Raw genomic sequence first — 23712 nt, forward strand, 5'->3', positions numbered from 1 at the left:
TAGCAGTTACTAGCTAAGCTGGGATTTGGGCACAAGATCCTGGCGTCCTGTCACTGACATGTCTTCCTTTGATGTATGGATTGGTATAGAAGGCCATTCTATTCCAACACTCAATTCTCTTATTGTAGGACCCACATTTATTTGTTTAATGATGGAGGTACCCATGTGCCTATTCTTGGGGGCATTTCCCCAGACTCCTTTTGTAAATGAAAATTCCAACTTCTTATCACCACAGGATTATGGGGATGAAAGTCATCTCAATGGTACTTAGTGTAACTCCTTTATGGGAAACCGAGTCTTGGTGAGGTTAAGTTACTTGTCCAAGGTCACCCAGGTCATACGTGTCAGAGAGGGAATTTGAGCAGTTGTTGGGTCTCCCAAACCACTGGATTCTTTCTCCTATACCATATTACCTCGATGTATGGAGCCATTTTATTTGATCTTAGCACAGAAGGCAAGGCCAAAAATATCTTGATTTAAAAAACAGCATCGGAGTTGGGGGAGAGGTTTGTGGATACTCAGTGCTGCAGACCTGGGATTGTATTCCCTCTGACCTTCAAGCTGGAGACATTACCTCATCGGGCTCAAGCGATCTGGGGCAAGATGTCTGACACCAAACCCATGAGTGATGCCATCAGGCCTGACAATCGCTGGCTGCTGGGAAAGCTAGAGCATGGGCAATGGGGAAATTAATTTGGCGAACTGTCTCCTTAGGCCAATGGAGAGGCTCAAGTCTGCCTCTCACTTGATGGACAGAGCAGGGCTGGAGAGGGCTTCACTCGCCAGTTGGGCTTTGGAGCAGCTGAGCTGATGATTATGTTTCCTGGAGGGAGATTTCCTTCAAGTGCTTTTCCAGAGCTGGATATCTCTGTGTGACGAGCAAAAACTCTTAGTCTTTGCATGCAAGTTTTAAGCATATCTGCTCAATCAGCAAAGCTGGACGGGCTCTGAATGCTACTTACGAACATTTGAACTTTGCTGTTTTCTTATAACCCAATCTTTCTTATAGGTATTAAATGGGAACCAGATGAGAATGGAGTCATTGCTTTTGACTGCAGAAACCGAAAATGGTAGGCAATAAAGTCAACCACTGAAATTTATTGAAGGAAAGCAAAATGGGAACTTTTAGGAGTAATTTTTTATTTTAAAATGTTGACTTTTGATCTAGGTATATCCAAGCTGCCACTTCTCCAAAAGATGTTGTTATTTTAGTGGACGTGAGCGGGAGCATGAAGGGGCTCCGCTTGACCATTGCCAAACAAACAGTATCTTCAATTTTGGATACCCTGGGAGATGATGACTTCTTCAACATCATTGCTGTGAGTCTATATGTTTTACTTTAGTTCTGCATTTCATGTTTATTTCCTATCTTCTGATATTATTGAGTGAGCTTTGGTAGTTAGTGGAATCTAGAAACTGGACTCCATTGGGTTGGGGCTGACCATCCTCCACTGCTAGAAGAAACAAGCTTTTGGTCAGAGAATTGGGATTAGCTTTGTTCAAGTTTCGACTCGAGGGTCACTTCCAACATGAGATACCTCCTGCTTCTTCTAGTTTCTAGTCTTCTGGAAAGTAGTTGGACTTTTTTGGTAGTTACTTAGCTGTATATATATTCTTGCCATCTATACTAGCCCTACCTTCTCCCCCAGACACTCTCCATCCTGTACCATATAGAATTCTTCAGGTTAGAAGTCATTTTGTTTTTTTTCTGTATTTACAGTGCACAGCCTGAAACACAATAAATACATAGTTAATGCTTGTTGAAAAAATGAATGAATGGATGAAATGTAACCTTCTATGACAACAGATCTAAGCTGACCTTCAGGGAATGATACCACTTCCTAATCTATGTTTTTGTTGTTGTTGTTCAGTCATTTTAGTCATACCTGACCCTTCATGATCCTATTTGGGATTTTCCTGGCAAAAATATTTGAGTGATTTGTCATTTTCTTCTCTGGCTCCTTTTACAAATGAGGAAACTGAGGCAAACAGGATTAAGTGAGAGAACACTCACACAACTGGAACATATCTGAAACTAGATGTGAACTCAGGAAGATGTCTTCCTAGCTCTAGGCTTGGAACTCTAGCCACCTTGCTGCCCAACCTATGATACATCTAGAAGAAAATGAGAAACAAAAATTTACTTGATGTCTATACTCTATATATTTAGTTCATTGTTGATTATTCAATATTGAATTCATTGTCACAAGGCAGCATGATGTCTAACCCTAACTCTAAATGCACGGTGGGTTTAGAATCAGGAATACTTGAATTTAGATTCCTGCTAATAATTTGACCGCAGGCAAGTTATTTCAACTTAGTTTGCCTCAGTTTCCTTCTCTAAAATGAGGGCAATAATATATGTACATCCCAAGGTGGTTGTGAGGATCAAATGACATCATTGTAAAGCACTTAGCATGAAACTGGAACATAATAAGTATTACAGAGCTATGATTACTTATCACCTGACAACATTTTTAGTGTGAATATGCTCTTAAAGTTTTGTTTTCTAGTCACATCCTTTACTCCATTTTCCTCTTCATATAGTTGAAGTTGTATCTCCCACATTATCTATCCAAAAATTCAAGTTGCAAGTTTATGATCCCTTATTTCTGAGTGCCTTTCCATTTTCACTTAAGGAGTGGAGTGATCACCCTGGTCAAAGTTTATCTAGGCAAACATCCAAATGAAAAATCCTAAGAGAAAATTGACTTCTTGATGAATAGAATCAGTATCAGAGAAACCACAATGCACTTATTCTTTTATTTATTGATTGATTGCTGAGGAGATTAGGGTTAATTGGCTTGCCCAGGGTCACACAGCTAGGAAGTGGTAAGTGTCTGAGGTCATATTTGAACTCAGGTCCTCTTGACCTCAGGGCTGGTGCTCTATCCACTGCGCCACTTAACTGCCCCAATGTACTATTATTTTAGGCTTACATAGGAGGGAAGGAAGGAGGGAAAAACAGAGAGACAGACTAAAAAACTGACAGATGGATAGACAGAAAGAGACAAGGTAACAGAGGAAGAGAGACAAATAGAAACATAGGCTGATAGGCAGAGACAGAGACAGAGGTAGAGAAAGAGAGAAAGATAGAGACAGACTGACAGATGGATAGACAGAGACAAGCAGAGTGACAGAGGGAGAGAGACAGACAGATTGAGAGAGAGAGACAGACAAAGGGAAAAACAAGAGAGACAGACTGACAGATGAATAGACAGAGATAGAGTGACAGAGGGAGACAGACAGACTGACAGATGGATAAACAGACAGAGGGAGAGAAAGAGAGACAGATGACAAATGGATAGACAGAGAGAGTGACAGAGGGAGAGTCAAATAGACAGAGATACACAGATTGACAGATGGAGAGAGAGAAAGACAGAGAGAGAAAGAGACAGACAGACAAACAGACACCTCTGACAGGTGGATAGAAGACAAACAGAGAGACAGATGGAGATGCAGACAGAGTGACAGATAGGTATACAGAGATAGACAGACAAGGGGAGAGACAGAGACACACACAGAGAGAGACAGACTAACAGACTTACAGATGGATAGACAAAGATAGAGTGACAGAGTGACAGAGGGAGAGAGAAAGACTGACAGAGACAGAGAGACAGACTGCCAAATTGATAGGTAGACAGACAGAGAGACAGAAAGAGAGACAGACAGATTGAGAGAGAGAGACAGACAAAGGGAAAAACAAGAGAGACAGACTGACAGATGAATAGACAGAGATAGAGTGACAGAGGGAGACAGACAGACTGACAGATGGATAAACAGTCAGACAGAGGGAGAGAAAGAGAGACAGATGACAAATGGATAGACAGAGAGAGTGACAGAGGGAGAGTCAAATAGACAGAGATACACAGATTGACAGACAGAGAGAGAAAAAGACAGAGAGAGAAAGAGACAGACAGACAAACAGACTGACAGGTGGATAGAAAGACAAACAGAGGGACAGATGGAGATGCAGACAGAGTGACAGATAAGTATACAGAGATAGACAGACAAGGGGAGAGACAGAGACACACACAGAGAGAGACAGACTAACAGACTTACAGATGGATAGACAAAGATAGAGTGACAGAGTGACAGAGGGAGAGAGAAAGACTGACAGAGACAGAGAGACAGACTGCCAAATTGATAGGTAGACAGACAGAGAGACAGAAGGAGAGACAGACAGATTGACAAACACACAGGCAGAGGCAGAGAAAGAGACAGACAGATGGATAGACAGAGAATGACAGAGGGAGATAGACCAATAGATAGAAACAGACAGACAGATGTAGAGAAAGAGAGAGACAGACACACAGAGACAGATACAGACAGTGATACAGGGAAGGAGAGGGTGGAAGAAAGGAAGGAACAGAAATGAACCTAATACAAGCTTGTCCTAACACTGAACTCTGCCCGGAAAGGAATCGATGGAAATCATTTTCTATTTTATTGCATTCTCAAGCAGAAGGCAAAGAGAGAAAGGTTCTCAGCATGATGCTGAGAACAAAACCTTGTGTCCAGAGAGAGGATCGGCTGCCCTATTCATTAGCTTGCGGGCCTTCATAGTTCTTCTGGGGGTGACTGTTACAGCACATCTTCAGGAAAGTTCCTCGAAACAGGACTATCAAAGGATGGAAGATCTCACTTCCAGCAAGTGGGGAAAGCAAGACAATTCTTCAGTGACCTAAAAAGAATCTTTAATCTTTGTATTTCTGCCACTATTACTGTGATTACTATCTATGCTCAGCTCCCACTTTAGTTTCACTGATAGAAACAAAGAAAAAGGGGCTCAAGGATAGGACAGAAAGGGCATTCGGGAGAGCAAAGCGTTGTTTTACTAAAAATGGAAAAAGTTCCAATGTGAAACAAAAGGGCAAAGGCTACCTGCTATCAGAGATTATTATTGCTCTGTGTCTGTGGGTGAAGGGTGGGGAAAAAGTCGCCCAGATGAGAAAAGATCACTGAACACTCAAAGTTAAGTACTTGATGGGAATAAGGGGCAACTTCCTGTCTTTCAAGTCCTGATGTGGTGACTCTCCAGGTGGGTGAGAATTCCTGCGATTCTGTTGAAATGAATAAAAAAAACTTGTCAAAGGGTACCAAATCATCTATAGGTTGGCCTAATAGTCAACAAAGATGTCTATGGAGTGAGAGGTATTATTGTCAGATTTTGAAAGACCAGCCATCTAGAAGAATGTGAGCTGAGAGATTCAGTAAACAGATCACTACAATCAAGAAGTTGTAAAGTTGGCTCAGTAGTGATGGAGATCTCCAATGATCCTGTGGCACTCCAGCTTTAACTAAAGCAGAACAATTAATAAAATCTTAATTTACCTTAATCAGCATGTTATTTTCCAAAAAAAAGAAAAATGAAAGACCTAGTAAGAGAAATTTCTGAGGCATTTATTCTGCAGAAGAGAAGACAAATGGAAGACTTATATTAGATACTTTTCTACTTTTGAAAATCTGTGGAAGTCAGATAAAACTTCATAGAAGCATTGATTTCCAGATGAAAGTGACCTCAGAAGATAGTAGTCTAAGCCCCTCCTTTTACAGATGAGATAACTGCTCAAAACTGAGAGAGAGTGAACAACCTTCCCAACATCCCACTGGACTGGCTAAATCAGTTGCTCCCCGATCCAGTGCTTTACATGCTGCACTGAATCCTTTCTTCATTTTTAACTAAATCTAATGTTTTTTTCTGCTTGATTCCACAAAGCACCATGGATGAAGAAATAACAGATGAAGGTTGTTGCTTTATTTTTTTGAAAAAAAAAAAAAAAACACTTTTTAGGTTCATTGTCAGGAAACACTTCCTAAGAATGAGAATTGTGCCAGAATAGGAAGCTTTGCACTGGAAAGTCACAGCTTCTTCCTCTATAGAATTTTTCTTACAGAGACTAAATGGGTCCATGGTGGGGTTAGAGAAGGGAAATCTTATTCATGTATGGTTGGGACTACATGACCCTGAAAGTCCTTCAGAAGGCTGGCATTCTAGAACTCTGCCAGAGACCACTCTATTTAAGCTATGGGACCAAAGGTGGGTTTACGTAGAAATGACATCAACTTTCCCTTCTCCCTCCCTCATTGCTTCTCTCCCTTCCTCTCTTTTCTCCCTTCTCATTTCTTCCTTCCTTCCTTCTTTCAGGCCTCTATTTCTTGATTTTTTAAAATGTTTTTCAATTTATCCATCCTTAGTCTTCCCAAAGTACCATCCCATGTAAGATGGAAACAAGCTCGCCAAAGAGGTTAATATTTAAAAAAAAAAGTTTAATGTCATATGTACTTTTGGCCTCTAAAAATATGGTAAATATCAAGGATGTCATGTCCATGACCACTATATCTTTACAACTTTACCGAACTGGAAAGTAAGAATCCAGTAGAGTCCTCTGAGACAATCATTAGCCCCAAATGGCCCATGCTATCAAATTTTATTTCATGAGGAGTCATTGCTTTCTTTGGTGGCAAACTTTAATGAGCTAAAACTCTCTATTTGCAAACAAGAAAAGTTATTATAGCTGGATAATCTCAGCTAGAATATGCAAATGCCGCCTGATTGGTTCCTCTGTGCCTTGAAACATTTACTCTACTTTCTAAAGATAAGAGGTCATTAAATTGAGAATATCTTTCTTATTAATCTTTAATTAATTATTACTGAAGTATCAGAGGCTTAAATGAAGGAAAGCCTAATTACATTGGGAAGGCTTTATTGGGAGAGGTTTATTGACCCACTATCAAATCCAATCTATTCAAATAATCTAAGTTCATTAAGATGTACAAATATGTAAAGCATAATTATTAAGCTATTTAAATAGCCACATGCAGCCCATGTCTAATAATGGGATTGTCTTATCATAAGATAGGCCAGAAGCAAATTAAGTGTTTTTGTTCATTTCCTTGAAGAACTGTTAGGGACAGAGAAAGGTGAGCACTGTACTAAGTTTGCAGGCCCAGGGCCTCAGATAAAATCCCCAGTGCAGCCTTAGTTGAAGTCCCTGGTTTGCCAAGGACTTCTTCTGTGACCTTGGCCAGGTCCTGGAGCTAAAGTTTGGAAGGTTGGGATTTAGAAAAGTCATTGATCTTCCAAGGTTTGTGTACCCCAACAAATCACCAAACCTCTTCATTTGCAAATTTGAGACCATGTGAATTGTGCCTCTGGAGGATGTTGTGAGGTTCAAATGAGAACATGTCCATGTGGTATTTGGCAAACCTTCTAATGCTTCAGAAATGGCAGTTGTTGTCCTCAGCCACCTAATGGTCATTCATGCTTTAGGGTCCTTCCTACTCTCCAGTCATTGTTCCATGATCCTGAGGGACAGTATTAGGACTCACCTTGTATTGCTGTTCTGCAGGGCCAGTTAATTAAGGTCCAGGGAGATCAAGGGAGAGATGGAGATGGACAAATGTGTTGACATGTTCATATATACCTGGGGGCGTATCTCCCTCTAAAATTGTATCAGATTGGAGAATCATGTAGAAAATCCCTTCCCCTGATGCAGATTTGCAATTTAAAGGTTAGCACCTTGAAAGGTAGCCTAGAACATTGAGAGTTCTGGTAATTTGCCTATAAATATAGTAAACATTATGGGAGGATTTGAATGCATGTCTTCTTAAGTCTAAGACTTTGGTGGTATATCCCTCATGCTTCATGAGTCATATAACTTATCATCTTATCCTATTGTGTCATATCATTTCATATCTAGGATCATGATACCCTATAATATAGGATAATGCAAAATGCTATACTAGAATATTATTTTATATGATATACCATATCATGCCATACAACATATGCAGTATATTTATGTATATATGAGAATTTATATATTGTCCACATCTCTTTCCAGGACCTTGGAAGTCTCAGAAATATGAAAAGGAAAGTCTAATTACATTGGAAATTTTCTGGGTTGGAAAAAATAACAATAAAAATAAATGTCACAAATAATTATTTACATCATAGTATTTGTAAATAATAGTAACCCTGTAATTATTTCAGTAATTAGAATAGCAGTTTGAGCTCTTCATTGGAGAGTTTTTTCCTATGCATATTAAATTCCATTTTTCTACTGTGTGGTCAAGACTGGGAGTGAGATAGATTTATGTGGAAATCACATTAAAATATCACAGACTTCCCCAAAACCTTAAAAGGGGAGTATCCTAACTGGCAAAATTTCTTGTGGCTTTCATGGTCTCGAAAATGCTTAGATGCTTCCTTTTGCTCTGTTCCCACTTGTTGTCCCACCTCTTCCCCCATTTCTGTCCCAGTGAAATTAACATCTGAATGTCCTTAAAACAAGATCATATCCTGACATTTTGTGCTTCTGCTAAAGGCTGCTCTGGGTCCAGTGCCAGTAGAATGAAACCTTCTTTAGTCTATGTAATTAAATCAATCTTTGTCACCTAAGTGCTAGCCATGATCCCAAGAGAATGGGAAGATACAGTTTTCTTGCTCTCTCAACCTTTCCTTGGTGAAAAATGCTAGTGATGAGCAGACTTCTTTAAAGGAAAAAAAAAAGTGAATTGAAAAGGGGTCAGTCAACTTCTTATAATTATTATTATTACACTTCTACTAGAAACTAAGATGAGTCATATAACTCATGACTGGGGGATGCACAGGTAGGTGAAAGCATCAATACTGACCTCAAGGATCTTACTTACCTTATGGAGGAATGATAGGAAAATAATTAGGAAGATACAAAATCTATTCAAAGGGAAATGGGAGGTTATCTCAGAGGTAAGTTCCTATGGGAAATTAGGGGAGGAATAAAACTGGGAAAAGACTTCCTGTAGAAGATGATATTCCAGCTGAGTCTTGAAGGACACCAGAGAAAATAAGAAGCAGAGGAGAAAATTCCAGACAATAGACCTAAATCTGAAAATAGATCGTGTGATCTTGAACAAGTCAATTGACTTTTAATATATTGAACCTAAAATGTCATAGACTAATTTTTATTAGAAAGATCAGATCATTTCATATCATGAACACTTTAGGAATTTTGAAATTTTAAAATGGATTGAAACCGTGTCTGTATATTCAAGGTTCAGATTTTCACATATCTGTAAAGTGAAGCATATTAAAAATGGCAGGCAAGATTGTCCTCTGCTCTGGATCTTTATTTCACATGAAACTTCTGTGTTAATGATTCAACCTACTCCAAAGTCTTATTAAGCATTGTGTGCCTTTGTGATGACTAAACTTAAACATTTTCTTTTGGCTCAAAAAAAAAAATGATTCGAGCCACTGGGTATGATCGTCAAATGCACATTAGAACAAAGACATATCCAAACTATTTTACTACAGGTGCTTTATACTCTGGATTTCTTTAACTTAAAAGAAGTTTAAAATTGTGTGTCATCTTCACGTGAAAAATAAAATACAGGAGTTTCTTAAATCTTCTCAACAAAAATATAATCTCATAAAAATTTGACCTGAAACAATGATATATACTTTTATTGTATGTTATATATATATATATATATATATATAATTATATATAACATATAATATGTTACATAATATATATTATTTATATATAATACTTTTATAGGTTTAAACATATGCTAAAACATGATCTCAAAACATGTCCTTTCTTCTTCCATGAAAAGAAAATAATCATCCATGTGTGCACAGTGACAATATCTGAAAAGATAAAAGAACATATATGAAACTTGCTGTTCAATTTAAGAAAATTACTGGTAAACTGAATATGCTTTTTTCTTTTCATTTTTTTTTCAAAAATTTTATAGTATTTTATTTTTTCTAAATACAAGCAAAGATATTTGCTTGTTTTTAATATTTACCTTTGCAAAATCTTGTGTTCCATTTTTTTTCTTCTTCTCTCCCCATTCCTCTCCAAGGCAGCAAACAATCAGACATAGGTTAAAAACGTGTAATTCTTCTAAACCTATTTCCATCATGTTGCATAAGAAAAAAACCTGACTATATTTTAAAAGGATGTCATTAGCATGTACTCTAAACAATTGAAACGTTAATGAATGAAATGAACTTTTAAAAACATAAATAAGAAAATAACTATTGCAGAATATAAAAGTATTTCTTAAAGGACAGATCTCATACATCAGAAAATATAGCAGTAAAACATATTACATTACATTATAGTACACAGGTATTGTCACTGGGTTTATGGATTGCATTATTTAAATCTACAAAGGAATTCAAATTTAGTACCACAAAGTTATACAAAGAAAAAACATTTTTAAATGCACAAATAATATGAAAACACACAGAAAACCTTGGACAGTGCAATTTAAAAAAAAATGAATATCACACCAATCAATCAGTCAAACCTTAACCATTTTTTAATGGATTCTTTTATGTCATTTTAACAAAAGGAAAAGATAAAATATCTCAACTTATCAGTGTCTGACTCATGTTTCCCCCCCAAACTTCCATATGTCAGAGTGATATTTATAATACATAAGCTGAGAAATTACAAATTTTCAAATAGTTTTGTCTGCACTCGGGGAAGTACATTTCAAAACTGTGATACATTAAGAATTAAAACACCTCCATCTTTTAGCAATTCTTCAAAAATTCCCAATCTTGCTCTTCCATGAATGATGAAACAGTTCTATGAAACTCATGTTTGGAGATTTTGGCTAGGAGTAATAAATCTAATATGGCATGTGTCAAGCTCCACCATTAGCAGTTTGGCACTTGATATGTATTCAAACACAAAATAACAGTAGATAAAATCCTGTTTTGAAAATACTTAACCATTCCACATTGTAAAGTTCTATTATCTTCTGAGTTATGCTATTAAAATTTCCTTATTCCCAAAATGATTTCTTTTTTTGTATAGATGAGGAAAAAATTGAATTGGTACAAAATGAAGCTGATATGAAAATAGATTAAGGATTCAAAACTCCTCCGTCAGCTCTGAAAAACCATCTCATTTATAAAATTAGGACTTGGACTCATTGGCCTTTACAGCTCTGAATTCTATGATCTTATGACTTTCCAGTTTCTCCACCTAGAAGCCAGGCATATAATTTTTGGTCTTGGTTTGGGAAGAAATGATGATTGACTCTTCTCATCTGGATAAATGTAATTAGCCCGATATTTGCATTGCTAAAACAAGAATAAAAAGACTGCCATTCTAGAGAAGGATTTTGTTTGTTTAATGCTTTCTGTTAAGCCTGATTTGTATATTTTACTAAGTTCATTCTCCAATGCATCCACACATTATGGAGGAAAGCTTCCAATTCAAGTCTTTTCAGAGCATAAACATAAAAAGATAATGTTAAAAATCGTTTTAGCTTTCATGGGCAGGTTATTGCAAAATCTATCTAAAATTGATGGGCTAGATGATTGAATTACAAAAGAATAGTTGAAATAGGAGACTGATTTTGTGCAGTCTCAGTTAAAATTTAAGGTCAGATCATTGGTGCGTGAACAGTGATGTCTGTGGCAGCAACCAGAGAAAGGCCTATTCCTCTGACTCACTTTGAAGTGTAACTCCAAGCCATGCATTAAATTAACAATATTATCATAAAAACCAGAGTGCTAATTCTGGCTAGGGTATAAATTAAAAAAAAAAAAAAAGACTTTACAGAAGCATAAGCCACACTGTAAATGAACAAAATATTAACTGGGCTGAAATTGTTAAATTAATTGCAACGTCTCAGCCGCACTGTATTTTTTTTTTTTTGCAAGCATGAATAAAGGAGAGCACCATTTGTGGGTTTGATCTTGAATTTTTAGGTACCCGACTTTTACTATGCAAACATAGTTTCACAGCCATGTCCTCCATATGTCATCCGTGATGGATTCACTTCTTGAAATAATAGACTTGGGTTCTAAGATGGGGAGGTGACCCTGCCCTTTTGGATGAGTTGGTTCAGCATTTCTAATTGTGTCCAGTTGTGTTTCGGATTATGGAATGAATGTTTTTAATGTGGAAGATCATAGAGGTGCCTTTGATATGGGTGGAAAAGTTAGGGTTGGTTTGATTCGTTACATAATTGGTATGCCACATTTTCCTTCTGGGAAGCTACTTAATAAAATGAGAACTAATAAAATTATAAAAATGTTTAACTGAATCCAAGCAACCCTGCCCAGAAATTTTGAAACACATTAGGGAGTTAATGTTTTGATCCTTTGTGTCTTTTGGGGTCACGTCATGTCCTCTCACACTTGGTATTAAATTGTATTTTTTTTTCTCTTAGACTGTTTTTCATCCTCATAAAGCTTCTGCCATCACCCTTTTCTGCCATCACCTTTTTTTTTATTTCCGTACTTTCCATCAGTTTTTTGGTCTTTGACATGCAAAGTTTGAGTTACCATTCTCCTTTCTTATCTTTCTAGTTTTCAGAGTCGTACAATTCTATTACAAGCTTCTTTTTTACCCTGCTTTGCTTAGAAGTTGTAGTAGTATTATAGTTGATGAAGTTTGAATCGAAGATAAATCATCTTATATTCTGTCCTTTTTTTTACTTAATGTCCTTTCCACTATGGTACTATTAGGTTATATGATTGCTTTTATAATTGAATAAAATTGTTGGTATATAGGTTCATTTTCTTAAGCTCACTGACAATGTTTTAGGGATATCTTGGGATTCTTTCATTCTTCTTTCTCATCTCTATGGCACCTCACATGGTGAGCTTCTAGCATATAGTAGGTACTTAATAAATGCTTGGGATTGATGCATCTCCAATTGCACACAGAATGACAGGGATCATATTCTGCTAAATCTCTGTATTTTCAAATCTTTTCATTTGATGTATTTTAGAAATCATGAATATTCTATGTGGTAACAGCGATTAAAATATCATTTAAAATTTTTATACCGTTGTTAAATCTTGACAAAAAAGAAATGTTTATGCTGGCCATAGTCATCATTGTTCTTATTCTTCTCAGCTGGTTCAATGAAGTTCAGCAAAGAATAGCCCTGAAATGATCTAATAGTATTCTTTTATATTTTTATTGTAATTTTTATTTGCTATTATTTTAACTTACATTTTTAATTCATTATTTCTTTTGAATTTCATAACTCTAGCTTGTAGGGCTCCAGACATCATTTTGCTCATTTGAGAGCTGTGTAATTTGAGGGTGAGGAAGATTAAGTTAATTTGTCCATGGTAACAGAACTTAGCTGTGGAACTTGAACACCCTCTTACTGTCTACAGTTTTCCGACTCCAGTCTTTTATCCACTATGTTGCCCTACAAACTATGTTTTGTTTTGTGGATAATGTCCTTTTTTCTGCTTCTTGATAATTTTTAGTGTTTGCATCTGACTGCAATGACTTTAGAGATTTCAGAGGGAAAGTTTCTTATGCTAACTCATGAGATAGCAACATCCACAAAATGGACCTTGACAGAATAGGACATCGAGCTGTATCTAATGAGATGAAATTGCGTGGGAATAAATGCAAAATCTTGTACTTGGGTTTAAAAAAAATCAACTTCAGAAGATGGAAATGTGTGGTTTATCATCAATTGATCTGAGGGTTTTATTGATCTTTACTGAATTTCAAAGTCAACATGAGTCATCTGTGTGATGTAGCAAAGAAAAAAAAAAGAGGGCTAAGATCCTGGACTGCATTTTAAAAAGTATGGTCGCTCTATACAGAAAGTATTCAGAAGGAAAAACAATTGGATGGTTCCAAAGACTATGGACAGGGCAGTCAGGATGAGGATTGAGAAAAGGCCAAGGATCATCCTTGACTTTGGAGAGACTTTTTTCAATTGAGGGATGAGATGGACAAGCCAGATGTTTAGAAGATTTAGAATCTAGTAAAAGAAGAGGAAATATATACCTGGATTTAAACAGCTTTCTCCAAAGGTTGAGCTGATGGGAGAAAGTAATTATAGGATTATACTCCTATGACTCTGACATAGTCAAATCAAGTGAGGATATTTTAAAGACAATTGTAGTTGTTTGCCTTTCATTCATGAATAGGTCCCCGACATCAGGGAGGTGATGCCATGAAATGCAAGTGAATTGGATTTAAGTCATGGAGGACTGTGTAAAGTCACCAGCCTCACTTTCCCCTTCAGAGTCATCTGTGTTTAGTGGCAAGAGAAATATCAAGATGACTGGAGATGGCCCTTCAATAGAAGCATGGACCTGTTGTAGACAAAAGTCAAGAAACAAGAGATAGGAAAGATTGGACAAAGTAAGAGATATACTGGGAAAATATGTTGCGACCTACTTGTTAGGATTTAATTTAATATTGGGTAAATATTTGACAATTTTGTTGCTTTATATTTCTCATTGTATACCTTATTACTTATTGATTGGGGATTACAGTTGTTTCCATCTTATAGAATAAGAAAAGGTAAATCATTTTCTAACATTGAGATTGTATGTCCTTTAAATATTTGAGAGTGTTTTCTTGGACATTTCTCTGGTATAATTTTTATTACAATATGTCAATAGCAGAATTAGTTACTTTTTTTTTTTTGGCTGAGGCAGTAGAGGTTAAGTGACTTGCCCAGAGTCACAGAGCTAGGAAGTTTTAAGTGTCTGAGTCTGGATTTGAACTCAGATCCTCTTTTCTTCAGGGCTGATGCTCTACTCACTGTATCATCTGGCTGCCCCTGAATCAATTCTTCTCTCTGATTTTATAGAAATCTATGTCTTGTTTTGCACTATAAAGAGATAGAATTTATCAATTTGCTCTTTATTTTGTATAACTAATATAGAACTACCTATACTAGTATATTATTGAAGCAAATATTCAATAATTTTTCTTCCTTTTTAGAATTGATTTTGATAATTTGATTTCCTTTATCTTCTCATTGATTGCTATAACTATAGATTTTATGCATCTTTAAAAAAGCTATTTGTTGTGGTTATTAATCTTATTGTCTTCATGGTTTCTAAAAAGAACTAATTATTATAATTTAGCAATTCAAATATCATTTCAACCTCTTTTTTGGTCAATATCTTTTGATCATCTCTCTCCACTAAAAGATGTTTTTTATGTCAAGCAATATAAATGTATTTTCCCACTTTTCTCCATTGATTCATAATTTTAAAGAAATTGATGTGTTATCAATTTTTATAAATGTTCTTTTCATTTTTAAAGGTTAATTTTTTAATCTCTCCTATTACATATGAAATATTCACATTGAGATTAGAAATTCATTTTGGCATTTATGTTTGTGTGTGTGTGTGTGTGTGTAAAAGAGAGAAAAAGAGAGACAGAGAGAGATTATAATTAGTTGATTTTGAGCATTTCATTGAAATAATTATTTTAAATTCTTCCCGATGTATCCTATTGTGTTAATCAGGTGTGACTGTCCTATAATAATTATTTTTCCTCTCCAAATTTTTTGCAATTTATATAATTTTTTTGCTTTAAAAATAGTCACTATGTTTTATCTGATATAATTTCTATAATTCTTACTATTCTGGAGCTGCACCAGAAACTTTAGGAGAACTCTAGATCACACCTGTCTTGTATGGCTGTTATTGTATAATTTCATGTCATATCCCTAAATAAATATTCACATTAAGAAAAGTTGCTAGGAATTTATTTTTTTTTACTAAATTTCTATTTAATATCCCAGATCCTAGGCAGACTTGACCTGCCTTCTATTCATTCTTTTCGTTCTTTTGTTTCTTTTGCTGCACTATCTCTCCTACCTGTTGTTGCAATGACTTATAGTATTCGTTAAAATGACCCCACAGTTGTACTACTGTTGTTCCCTGTTGATTATTGATATGGAAATAATTTAGTCATTCATTATTTTAAAATTTCTAAATATACCCACTCTTCAATCCCTCCCCATCTTAGAGTTTACCTGGTGGGGTTTTTCTTCTGGTTTCATTTGGCTATTAAAGCATTTATAAAGACAATGCAGCCTAATAAATTATTTTTGAGTGATTACTTTGTACTAAAAAAAGTATGCTTTCTTCTCTAGAGATTCTTAGAATGGTTATATAATTATTTTTGCCTTATATTTTATACTTCCAATTTATCTTGGAATAAGTGCTATACCCTTGTTTTGAATGAAAAAATTAGTATCATTGGAATTGTTACTTCTTGTTAGATTTTTTTCTCTTAAGGAGAAATTATTATAATATAATTTGTTATTATATTATATTATAATATAATATATTATTATAAAATAATTTGTCTTACCATCAAACTCTGGCAGTGAGGATAATTAGTCTGGAAAAATGGAATCTCTTTTGTCATCTCATAGATTCTATGGATTTTTAAACTGTCCCATAATTTCAAGAATCCTAAAAAAACAAAACAAAAACACCAACAACAAAAAACAAACAAACAAAAAACCAAAAAAAAAACCTGAGAATCCTGAGATTGGTGAAATATCATAGTCAAACATTTGTTTTCTTTTCTTTTTTGGTAGAAGGGGCAAGGCAATTGGGATTTAATGACTTGCCCAGGATCACACAGCTAGGAAGTATTAAGTTTCTAGGGGAGGATTTAAACTCAAGTCCTTTAGACTGAAGTGCTGGTGCTTTATCCACCACACCATCTAACCCTGTATTTGTTATGTTTCTATGAGAAGCTGATTATTCTTATATTTTCTGTCCAAGTCATGTACCCTACTTCTAACAGCATTATTTTAGATGGAATGAAACCTTGTTCAAGTTAAATTGTATATTTGATTTTTGCTATTTCTTCTTCCATTTCTGTATTTTGTCTTTTACTGGAATGCCTCTACTCCTCAAGGAATCCATGTTTTTACTTCAATTTTCCAGTTATAAGTCATGCTTTTTTGAGTTTTTATTACTGGCTTGCCTTTTTTTTTAAACTGGTGACATCTCTTTCAATCTTCCTTATTGTTGCTAGTTCTCTATTTTTCTTGGTACTGATTCCTCAATTTTTTGTGTGTTTTGTGATAATTCTAGGCTTATTTCTGAGATAATTGATATTAATCTGTTTTTTTTTCTTAATATATCTTCAAATTTTTGGAATTCATGATATTTTCTCATTATACCAGAACTTTGTCCTTTTAAAAGAAATTCTTTTTGTCAGAATACAGTTTCTTGTCATACTTTGTGGTTATATATTTATTCCTTTACCCCCTTTTGAGAGAGCAAAACTTGTCTTTGTGCAAGTGAGGATTATGGGGAGATGACATCTTTTAAGGAAGAACTCTTGTGACCTTCAAGAAGGAAAAACAAATGTTAATAATAATGAAAGATGTTCCGAGAGCTGATTTCTCCTTTGGTTAAGCAAATTTTGATTGGGGTATATTGTTTGTTTTGCCAGACAAATGTTATTCCTCCAGTATTCAACTAAGATACAAGTATCTTAGCAAGTGACCATGTATCTGAACTCGACCTGCTTTTGCAAATGCAAAGTTGAGTGGGATAAGTGGAGTACAGAAAGGTGAATAGAATCCTTCTTGTGCCTGTGATTGCAGGTATATTTTGAGGGAGACTAACTGGACTTTTTTCAAAACCTCTGATAATCTATTAGCTACTTAAATTAACAAGTTAAAACAAAAGCAAAAACTAACTTTTATTTGCTCTAACTTTTTTAGTCCTGGCCATCTTGGTATATGTCATTTCTAGTATATTGATTAAAACAAGAACCACAACAACAACAACAAAAATTTTCACCAGTTGAATGAGATTAACAGCCTGAAAGTGTCATGGAACTGTTGTAATTGAAAGAGCAAAGGAGGAGGTTCATAAGTCTCAGAATTTGAGCCTTGTCATTTAGTTGGGTGTTGACTCATGATTTACCATGTGTAACAACTTGAATTCAGCACTTTATTAAGCAAATGTTCTGCACCAGGGACTGGGCTGGGATATTAAGATAATACAAACGTATCCCTGTCTTCAGAGAGCTTACATTCTCTTTAGAGGGAATTAATACATATATGGGGAAGTAAAAGGAAAACAAAGTGTTGTTCAAGAGCAAAATCTTCTAAAAACCAAGAGAAATTTGGAAAGACCTCATTTATAAGGTGGTAGGTCAGCTATCCTTTCAAATGGGCTAAAAATTCTAAGGGGTGGAGGCAGGTAAGAAGGCAATGTGTTGTAGACAAGGGAGACAGGATATAAAATAGATTTGGAGATGGACAATAGAATGGCAGACAGGAGCCAGGTACTGGGAAGTTTTCCATGCTAATATTTCTCTGTGTGACAGTTTTAGAATGTATTTGCAATCATGATGACCAAAGTCCATTATTTCATCATTCTAAGTCTCTCTCTAGCTACCCCTCCTCTACAACCACCTCCTCCAAGTATGTGGCTTAATTTGAATGTTTGTCAGTTTTGTTCAAATGAAGCAGGGGGAGTTGGAGCTGGAAGGGTCTCGGCTCTGGATCTGTAATTCTATCCAGATCCCTACCTGGGAGGTTTGCTGTCAACCAGTTTCATTAAAGCTGCATGCATTTAGAGTTGTCCCTGTTGGGTGATTAGCTTAACTGCATGGATTCTGAACTCACCTATATCTTGGCACTTCAATAATTTTCCCTTCCAATGCAAAAAAAAAAAAAATGCAACCTCCACTATTTATTCTAACCAAGAGAAACTTCATAGTTTTAAAGGAATTGAGTCTTGTGATTGCACTGTTACTATTGCATCTTCTACACGTGTACATGGGTATGTGACTCTAAATTGTTAAATTGAGCTGCTCCTTTCAAGACCCTGAAATAAATGTCCCTTCTGTTTTTTTTTTTTTTCTTCCCTTTCCAGTATAATGAAGAACTCCATTATGTAGAGCCATGCTTGAACGGGACCTTAGTCCAGGCAGACAGGACTAACAAAGAGGTAAGGAGAGGCAGAAGAGCCGAGGGAATGTGTGTGTAATGTGGTGTTGAGTATCAATCAATGGATTATAAAAGCCTTTGTGAATAAACTCAACCCTAATTTATTAAAATAAAAAAAAATAATAATCTATTGTTTAGGCTATTCAAAGGGGATTTTGATGTGTAAGGTATTTAATTGTTTGTTTCAAATCATTTTATGGAAATGGTTGTCATTGAAATGAAAATGTTGACTCATTTTTATTTTTCCTGCAGATTACATCCCTCCCCCCCCCCCCAGCAGAACACTTTAACTTGAATGTCTTTAAATATACATGGCTTTTATTCTATTCTTGGAAAATCAGTTGAAATGAGCCTTTCTTCTAATGCTAGGAAGGTCATCTTTGCTTTAGGAAACATTTTCTAGTAAATATAACAAAATCAATTTCTGTAAAAGACATACAATTTCCCAATGATTTCACTTTTCATTCTCAAAAACTCTCCTCTCCTGGATATCTCAAGAGGCTAAATTGAAAATCTGAGGTGAGATAAGGGCAAATGTAGCACTCAAACCTGTAGCAAGTTGAACACTGTAAAAGAGGAATGGTGCTACCCTAAAAAGAGCCTTCTTTAAGAAGTTGGAGGACCACCATTCAAATCCATTTTGTTACTCTGTGACCATATTGGCAAGTTATCAAATTTCCTATAGCCTCAGTTTCCTCATCTGTATAATGACTTCTTTGAACATTCTTTTCTGTTCCAGATGAATATTTCTGAGTTTATTATTTTCTATTTCCAAACATAAAAAGCCCTTCATACAAGTTCATTCTCTTAAATCTCACAGAAACAACACGAAGAATAACTGGGTGACACTGGGTCACAGACAGGTGATGAGTGCTACCTATAACTTACTTATGCTGCTGAAGTGGTAGATATCTACACTTAAGTTGTTCCCTTTTTTGTTTGTAACTCACAGAGAAGCAGGCTGTTGCATAATTAACAGTCTTGGGATATAGTACACATCAGGACCAATATGTGGTATTTATTTATTATATCAAAAGCTAAATTCAAAGAATATGAATGAACTTTCCCAATGGTTGTAGGATGACCCACTCTTCGGCAGCAGACACTCAAACTATATAGAATAAAATTATTCTCCATGACAAAGTTCTACTAAGATTATAGATATAGTGTCTGGGCTCTAGTTTCTATATAGATCTAGGAGTATGAAGTGGTGTATTTTTGAAAAATTATTAAAAGAAGAAAATCTCATCTCTATTGTGAACCTCGACCCTGTCTTAGGAAAAACATTGCCAGTTGAATCTTCTTCATAGAGATTAAATGATTTGTTTTAATGGAATGGGATTTCTTGAAATGCAGTTAGATAACTGTTACTGAGTCATAAAAACTTCTAGGCTTGTATTCATGTCTTTAATGCAATATAACTCGCTTTTCCTGCCATGCTACAAATTGTTGCACACAACCACCTTGGCTGCCAGATCTGTCCTTTGCTTCTTTGCTTTGCTCAGCTTTGGATGAGTAGTAACATAAGCAGGAGTGTCACAAAACCAAAGCTAGGTTGGCCCACTGGGAATTCCCTATTTCTCAAAATCCTTGCCTTTTATGGTACATGGTAAAAAAGATTGTATTGTTAATCTAGGATTCTATAAGAGGAAACTTATAAGAGAGATGTTCTTTCCAAGGGAAAAATGATAGACCAAGAACAGAAAGTAGGGACTTATTAGTGCATTTCTATCTTTGAATTTTTTTATATGACTCCACCACTGGAAAAAGCTTATACGCCTCAAGGCTAATAACAGACATAATTATCCCCATTATAAAAATATAGAAATTGAGGCTCAGAGAGGGATATTTGTGAATACAGATCTTTCTGAGTAAGTCATATACTTGACTAATGACACTGCTATTGTGTAGTAGCATCATTATACCCATTAGGATTTATAATCCCAACCACTATGAGATTTTTCCTATGATCATGATCTCTAGAAGAAAACTAAGTAAATATAGAAGTTAAGGTTTCTTGGGGTCATGGAGCTTGCTAAAATGAGATCCAGTAGGAATGAATAGGATAAAGAATGTTTTCAGTAATCATTTATCTCTGTTGATGGAAGTTTTATGATTATTTCCACACAAGCAAAATAGTCCTGAAAAGAAGATTTAATTAATTATTTATAAGAGTATAAGTCATTTCCCAATTCATAAATGGTCAAAGGATATGAAGAAAATTTTCAGATGATGAAATTAAAACCATTTATAGTTATATGAAAAAATACTCTGTGAATCACTATTGATTAGAGAAATGCAAATTAAAACAACTCTGAGGTACCACCTCATACCACTCAGATTGGCTAAGATGACAGGAAAAGATAATGATAAATGTTGGAGGGGATGTGGGAAAAGCGGGACACTGATGCATTGTTGGTGGAGTCGTGAACTGATCTAATCATTCTAGAGAGCAATCTGGAACTATGCCCAATGGCTATAAAATTGTGCATACACTGTGACATTACTGGGTTTTTATCCCAAGGAAATCATAATGGAAAATGACTCACGTGTGCAAAATTGTTGTAGCAGCTCTTTTTGGGGTAGCAAAGACTTGGAAAAGGAGCGGATGCCCATCAGTTGGGGAATGGCTAAACAAGTTGTGGTACATGAAGGTAATGGGATATTATTGTTCTATTAAAATGACAAACAACTGATTGTAGAAAATTTACATGAACCGATGCTGAGAGAAACAAGCAGAATCAGGAGTACATTATATATACTAATAGCAAGAATATGTGATGATCAACTATAAAAGGTTCTGCTCAGTGTCTAAGTGATCAAAAGCAGTATCAATAGACTTTGCACAGGGAATGCCAACTGCATCCAGAAAAAGAAGTAAGGAGACTGAATGTAAATCAACACATGCTATGTTTATTTCTTTTTTCTGTTTCTTTTTTTTTTAATCTCTCCCATGGTTTTTTCCCTTTCGCTCTGATTTTTCTTTCCCAATATGATTCATAAAGCAAGGTGTATTAAAAATAAATAAACTTAATACAATAAAAAGATTTAATGAATGCAAGTGAGTTGAGGAGCAATAAATCCAGGGAAAAAGAAAATTCAAACTAGAGTTTTAGAGGAAAACTATGCACAAACTCTAACACTGGAGTCATTTGTGTAAAGGAGTAAATTGGTTAGCAAAATATTGTTTATATTCATTTTCTAGGTAAAAGCAAGATAAATGACTACTAAAAATGGGATTTCAACAGTGGGACATTAGGCTCTTCCAAAAAGAAGCTTGAAACCGATATCAGAAGAAATCAGGTGGAATTTCACTGTGAAAATTCTTCTGAAGGATTTGTAGGCTAATGATAAGGGAGCATAGTGCAATGGTTAGAGTTTGGCCTCTGATGCAGAAAAGACTCAGGTTTATCTCTTGCTGGTGGCTGGCTCTGTGATGCTGAGAAAGACTTTTAATCCATGTATACAAGCATTTCAAGGGCTCTTCTATATTTGTGTACATGTGTAGGTGTATATACATATAGATACAAATATAATATATTGTATATAAATATACATAAATCATATATAAAATAAATTTCTATACATATAAACATGTGTATGTGTGTATATACAGCTAGATACAAACATATGTATATATATACATATATACACACACACATATGTGTGATTATTGACATTTATATCTATAATTTCCTATTTTATTCCTAGGTGATGGAAATCCACTGAAGGTTTCCAAGTAGTTAATGATGTAATCATACTTGGAATTAATAAAAAGAAATTACTTTACAAGCATTTACACATACAAACAAAAAAAATATTGAATTAGAGTAAGGAAGTAACCAAACATTAGAGATCAGAAGGGAGGAGATTATAATAATCAACAGGCACAGATTTAGAAATGACTAAGTGCCAGATACTGTATTAAGTGCAGAGGATACAAAGACAAAAGTGAAATCATCTTCGGCCTCATGGAGCTTATGTCCTAAGGAGGGAGAAAAGATTTACATTTATAAGCATAAACAGAACACAATGTTCTTTCTGTATACAAAACATAATTTAATAAAATAACTATAAGCATCTTCTAAGGAGTGTTCTAACAGTTGTAGAAGCAGGCAGGGCTTCATGAAGGAGATGGCATTTTACTTTTTGAAATTGCATTTTATTTTTTCTAATTACACGTAAAGGCAGTTTTTGACATGCATTTTAATAAAATTTTGAGTTCCAAATTTTTTCCCTTCCTCTTTCTCTTCCCTTTCCCTGAAATGTTGATGTAGGTTATATATGTGCAATCAGATAAATCATATTTTCATATTGGTCATATTGTGAAGGAAAAAAGAGTTTGCATAAAAATGCAGTTTGTAAAAGGAAAAAAAAAAGCTACAAAAATAAATTGAAAATGGTTTACTTTGACCTGCATTCAGACTCTATAGTTCTTTCTCTGGATATGAATAGCATTTTCCATTATGTAGCCTCTGAAATTGTCTTGGATCACTGCTTTGCTGAGAAGAGCTAAGTCCTAGTTGATCACCACACAGGGTTTCTGTGTACTATGCCCAGTGTTCTCCTGGTTCCACTCATTTTCACTCAGCATGAGTTCTTGTAAATCTCTCCAAGCTTTTCTGAAATCCACCTGCTCATCATTTCTTAAAACCCAATAACAGTCCATTACATTCATATACCACATCTTGTTCCACCATTCCCAAATTGATGGCATCTCAATTCTATATAATTGAATACTTGTCTCCCCACTTTACCAACTCGACTACCAGAACAAGAAAACACAAAACACAGAAACCAAAGGATTTTCATCTTCCATCATTGCTGATTGCATATTGGTATGTGCTTTGTGGAAAGTAGCAGTCATTTCACAAATCTTATCCTCATGTACAAACCCATATCCATCCCAATAAAGGAAAAAAAAATCATGGAAAGATCTGTGATTCTGTGGGTCTCTTTACTCAACAATTCCAATACTGATCTATC

At 35.3% G+C, this 23712-nt stretch overlaps 1 protein-coding gene across 2 annotated transcripts in view; it reads left to right on the plus strand.

Moving 5' to 3' along the window:
- CACNA2D3 (calcium voltage-gated channel auxiliary subunit alpha2delta 3) overlaps positions 1-23712 on the plus strand; it is a 1005807-nt gene that overhangs the window by 444770 nt on the left and 537325 nt on the right. For both annotated transcript variants that reach the window (XM_051978988.1, XM_051978997.1), the window contains exons 7-9: positions 1010-1070; positions 1169-1319; positions 18653-18727. In XM_051978988.1, the coding sequence (XP_051834948.1) occupies positions 1010-1070; positions 1169-1319; positions 18653-18727 (287 nt within the window). The remainder of the gene's footprint in view (positions 1-1009; positions 1071-1168; positions 1320-18652; positions 18728-23712) is intronic.

This window comes from Antechinus flavipes, chromosome 1 (genome assembly GCF_016432865.1).
Source record: "Antechinus flavipes isolate AdamAnt ecotype Samford, QLD, Australia chromosome 1, AdamAnt_v2, whole genome shotgun sequence".
NCBI classification, from domain to species: domain Eukaryota; kingdom Metazoa; phylum Chordata; class Mammalia; order Dasyuromorphia; family Dasyuridae; genus Antechinus; species Antechinus flavipes.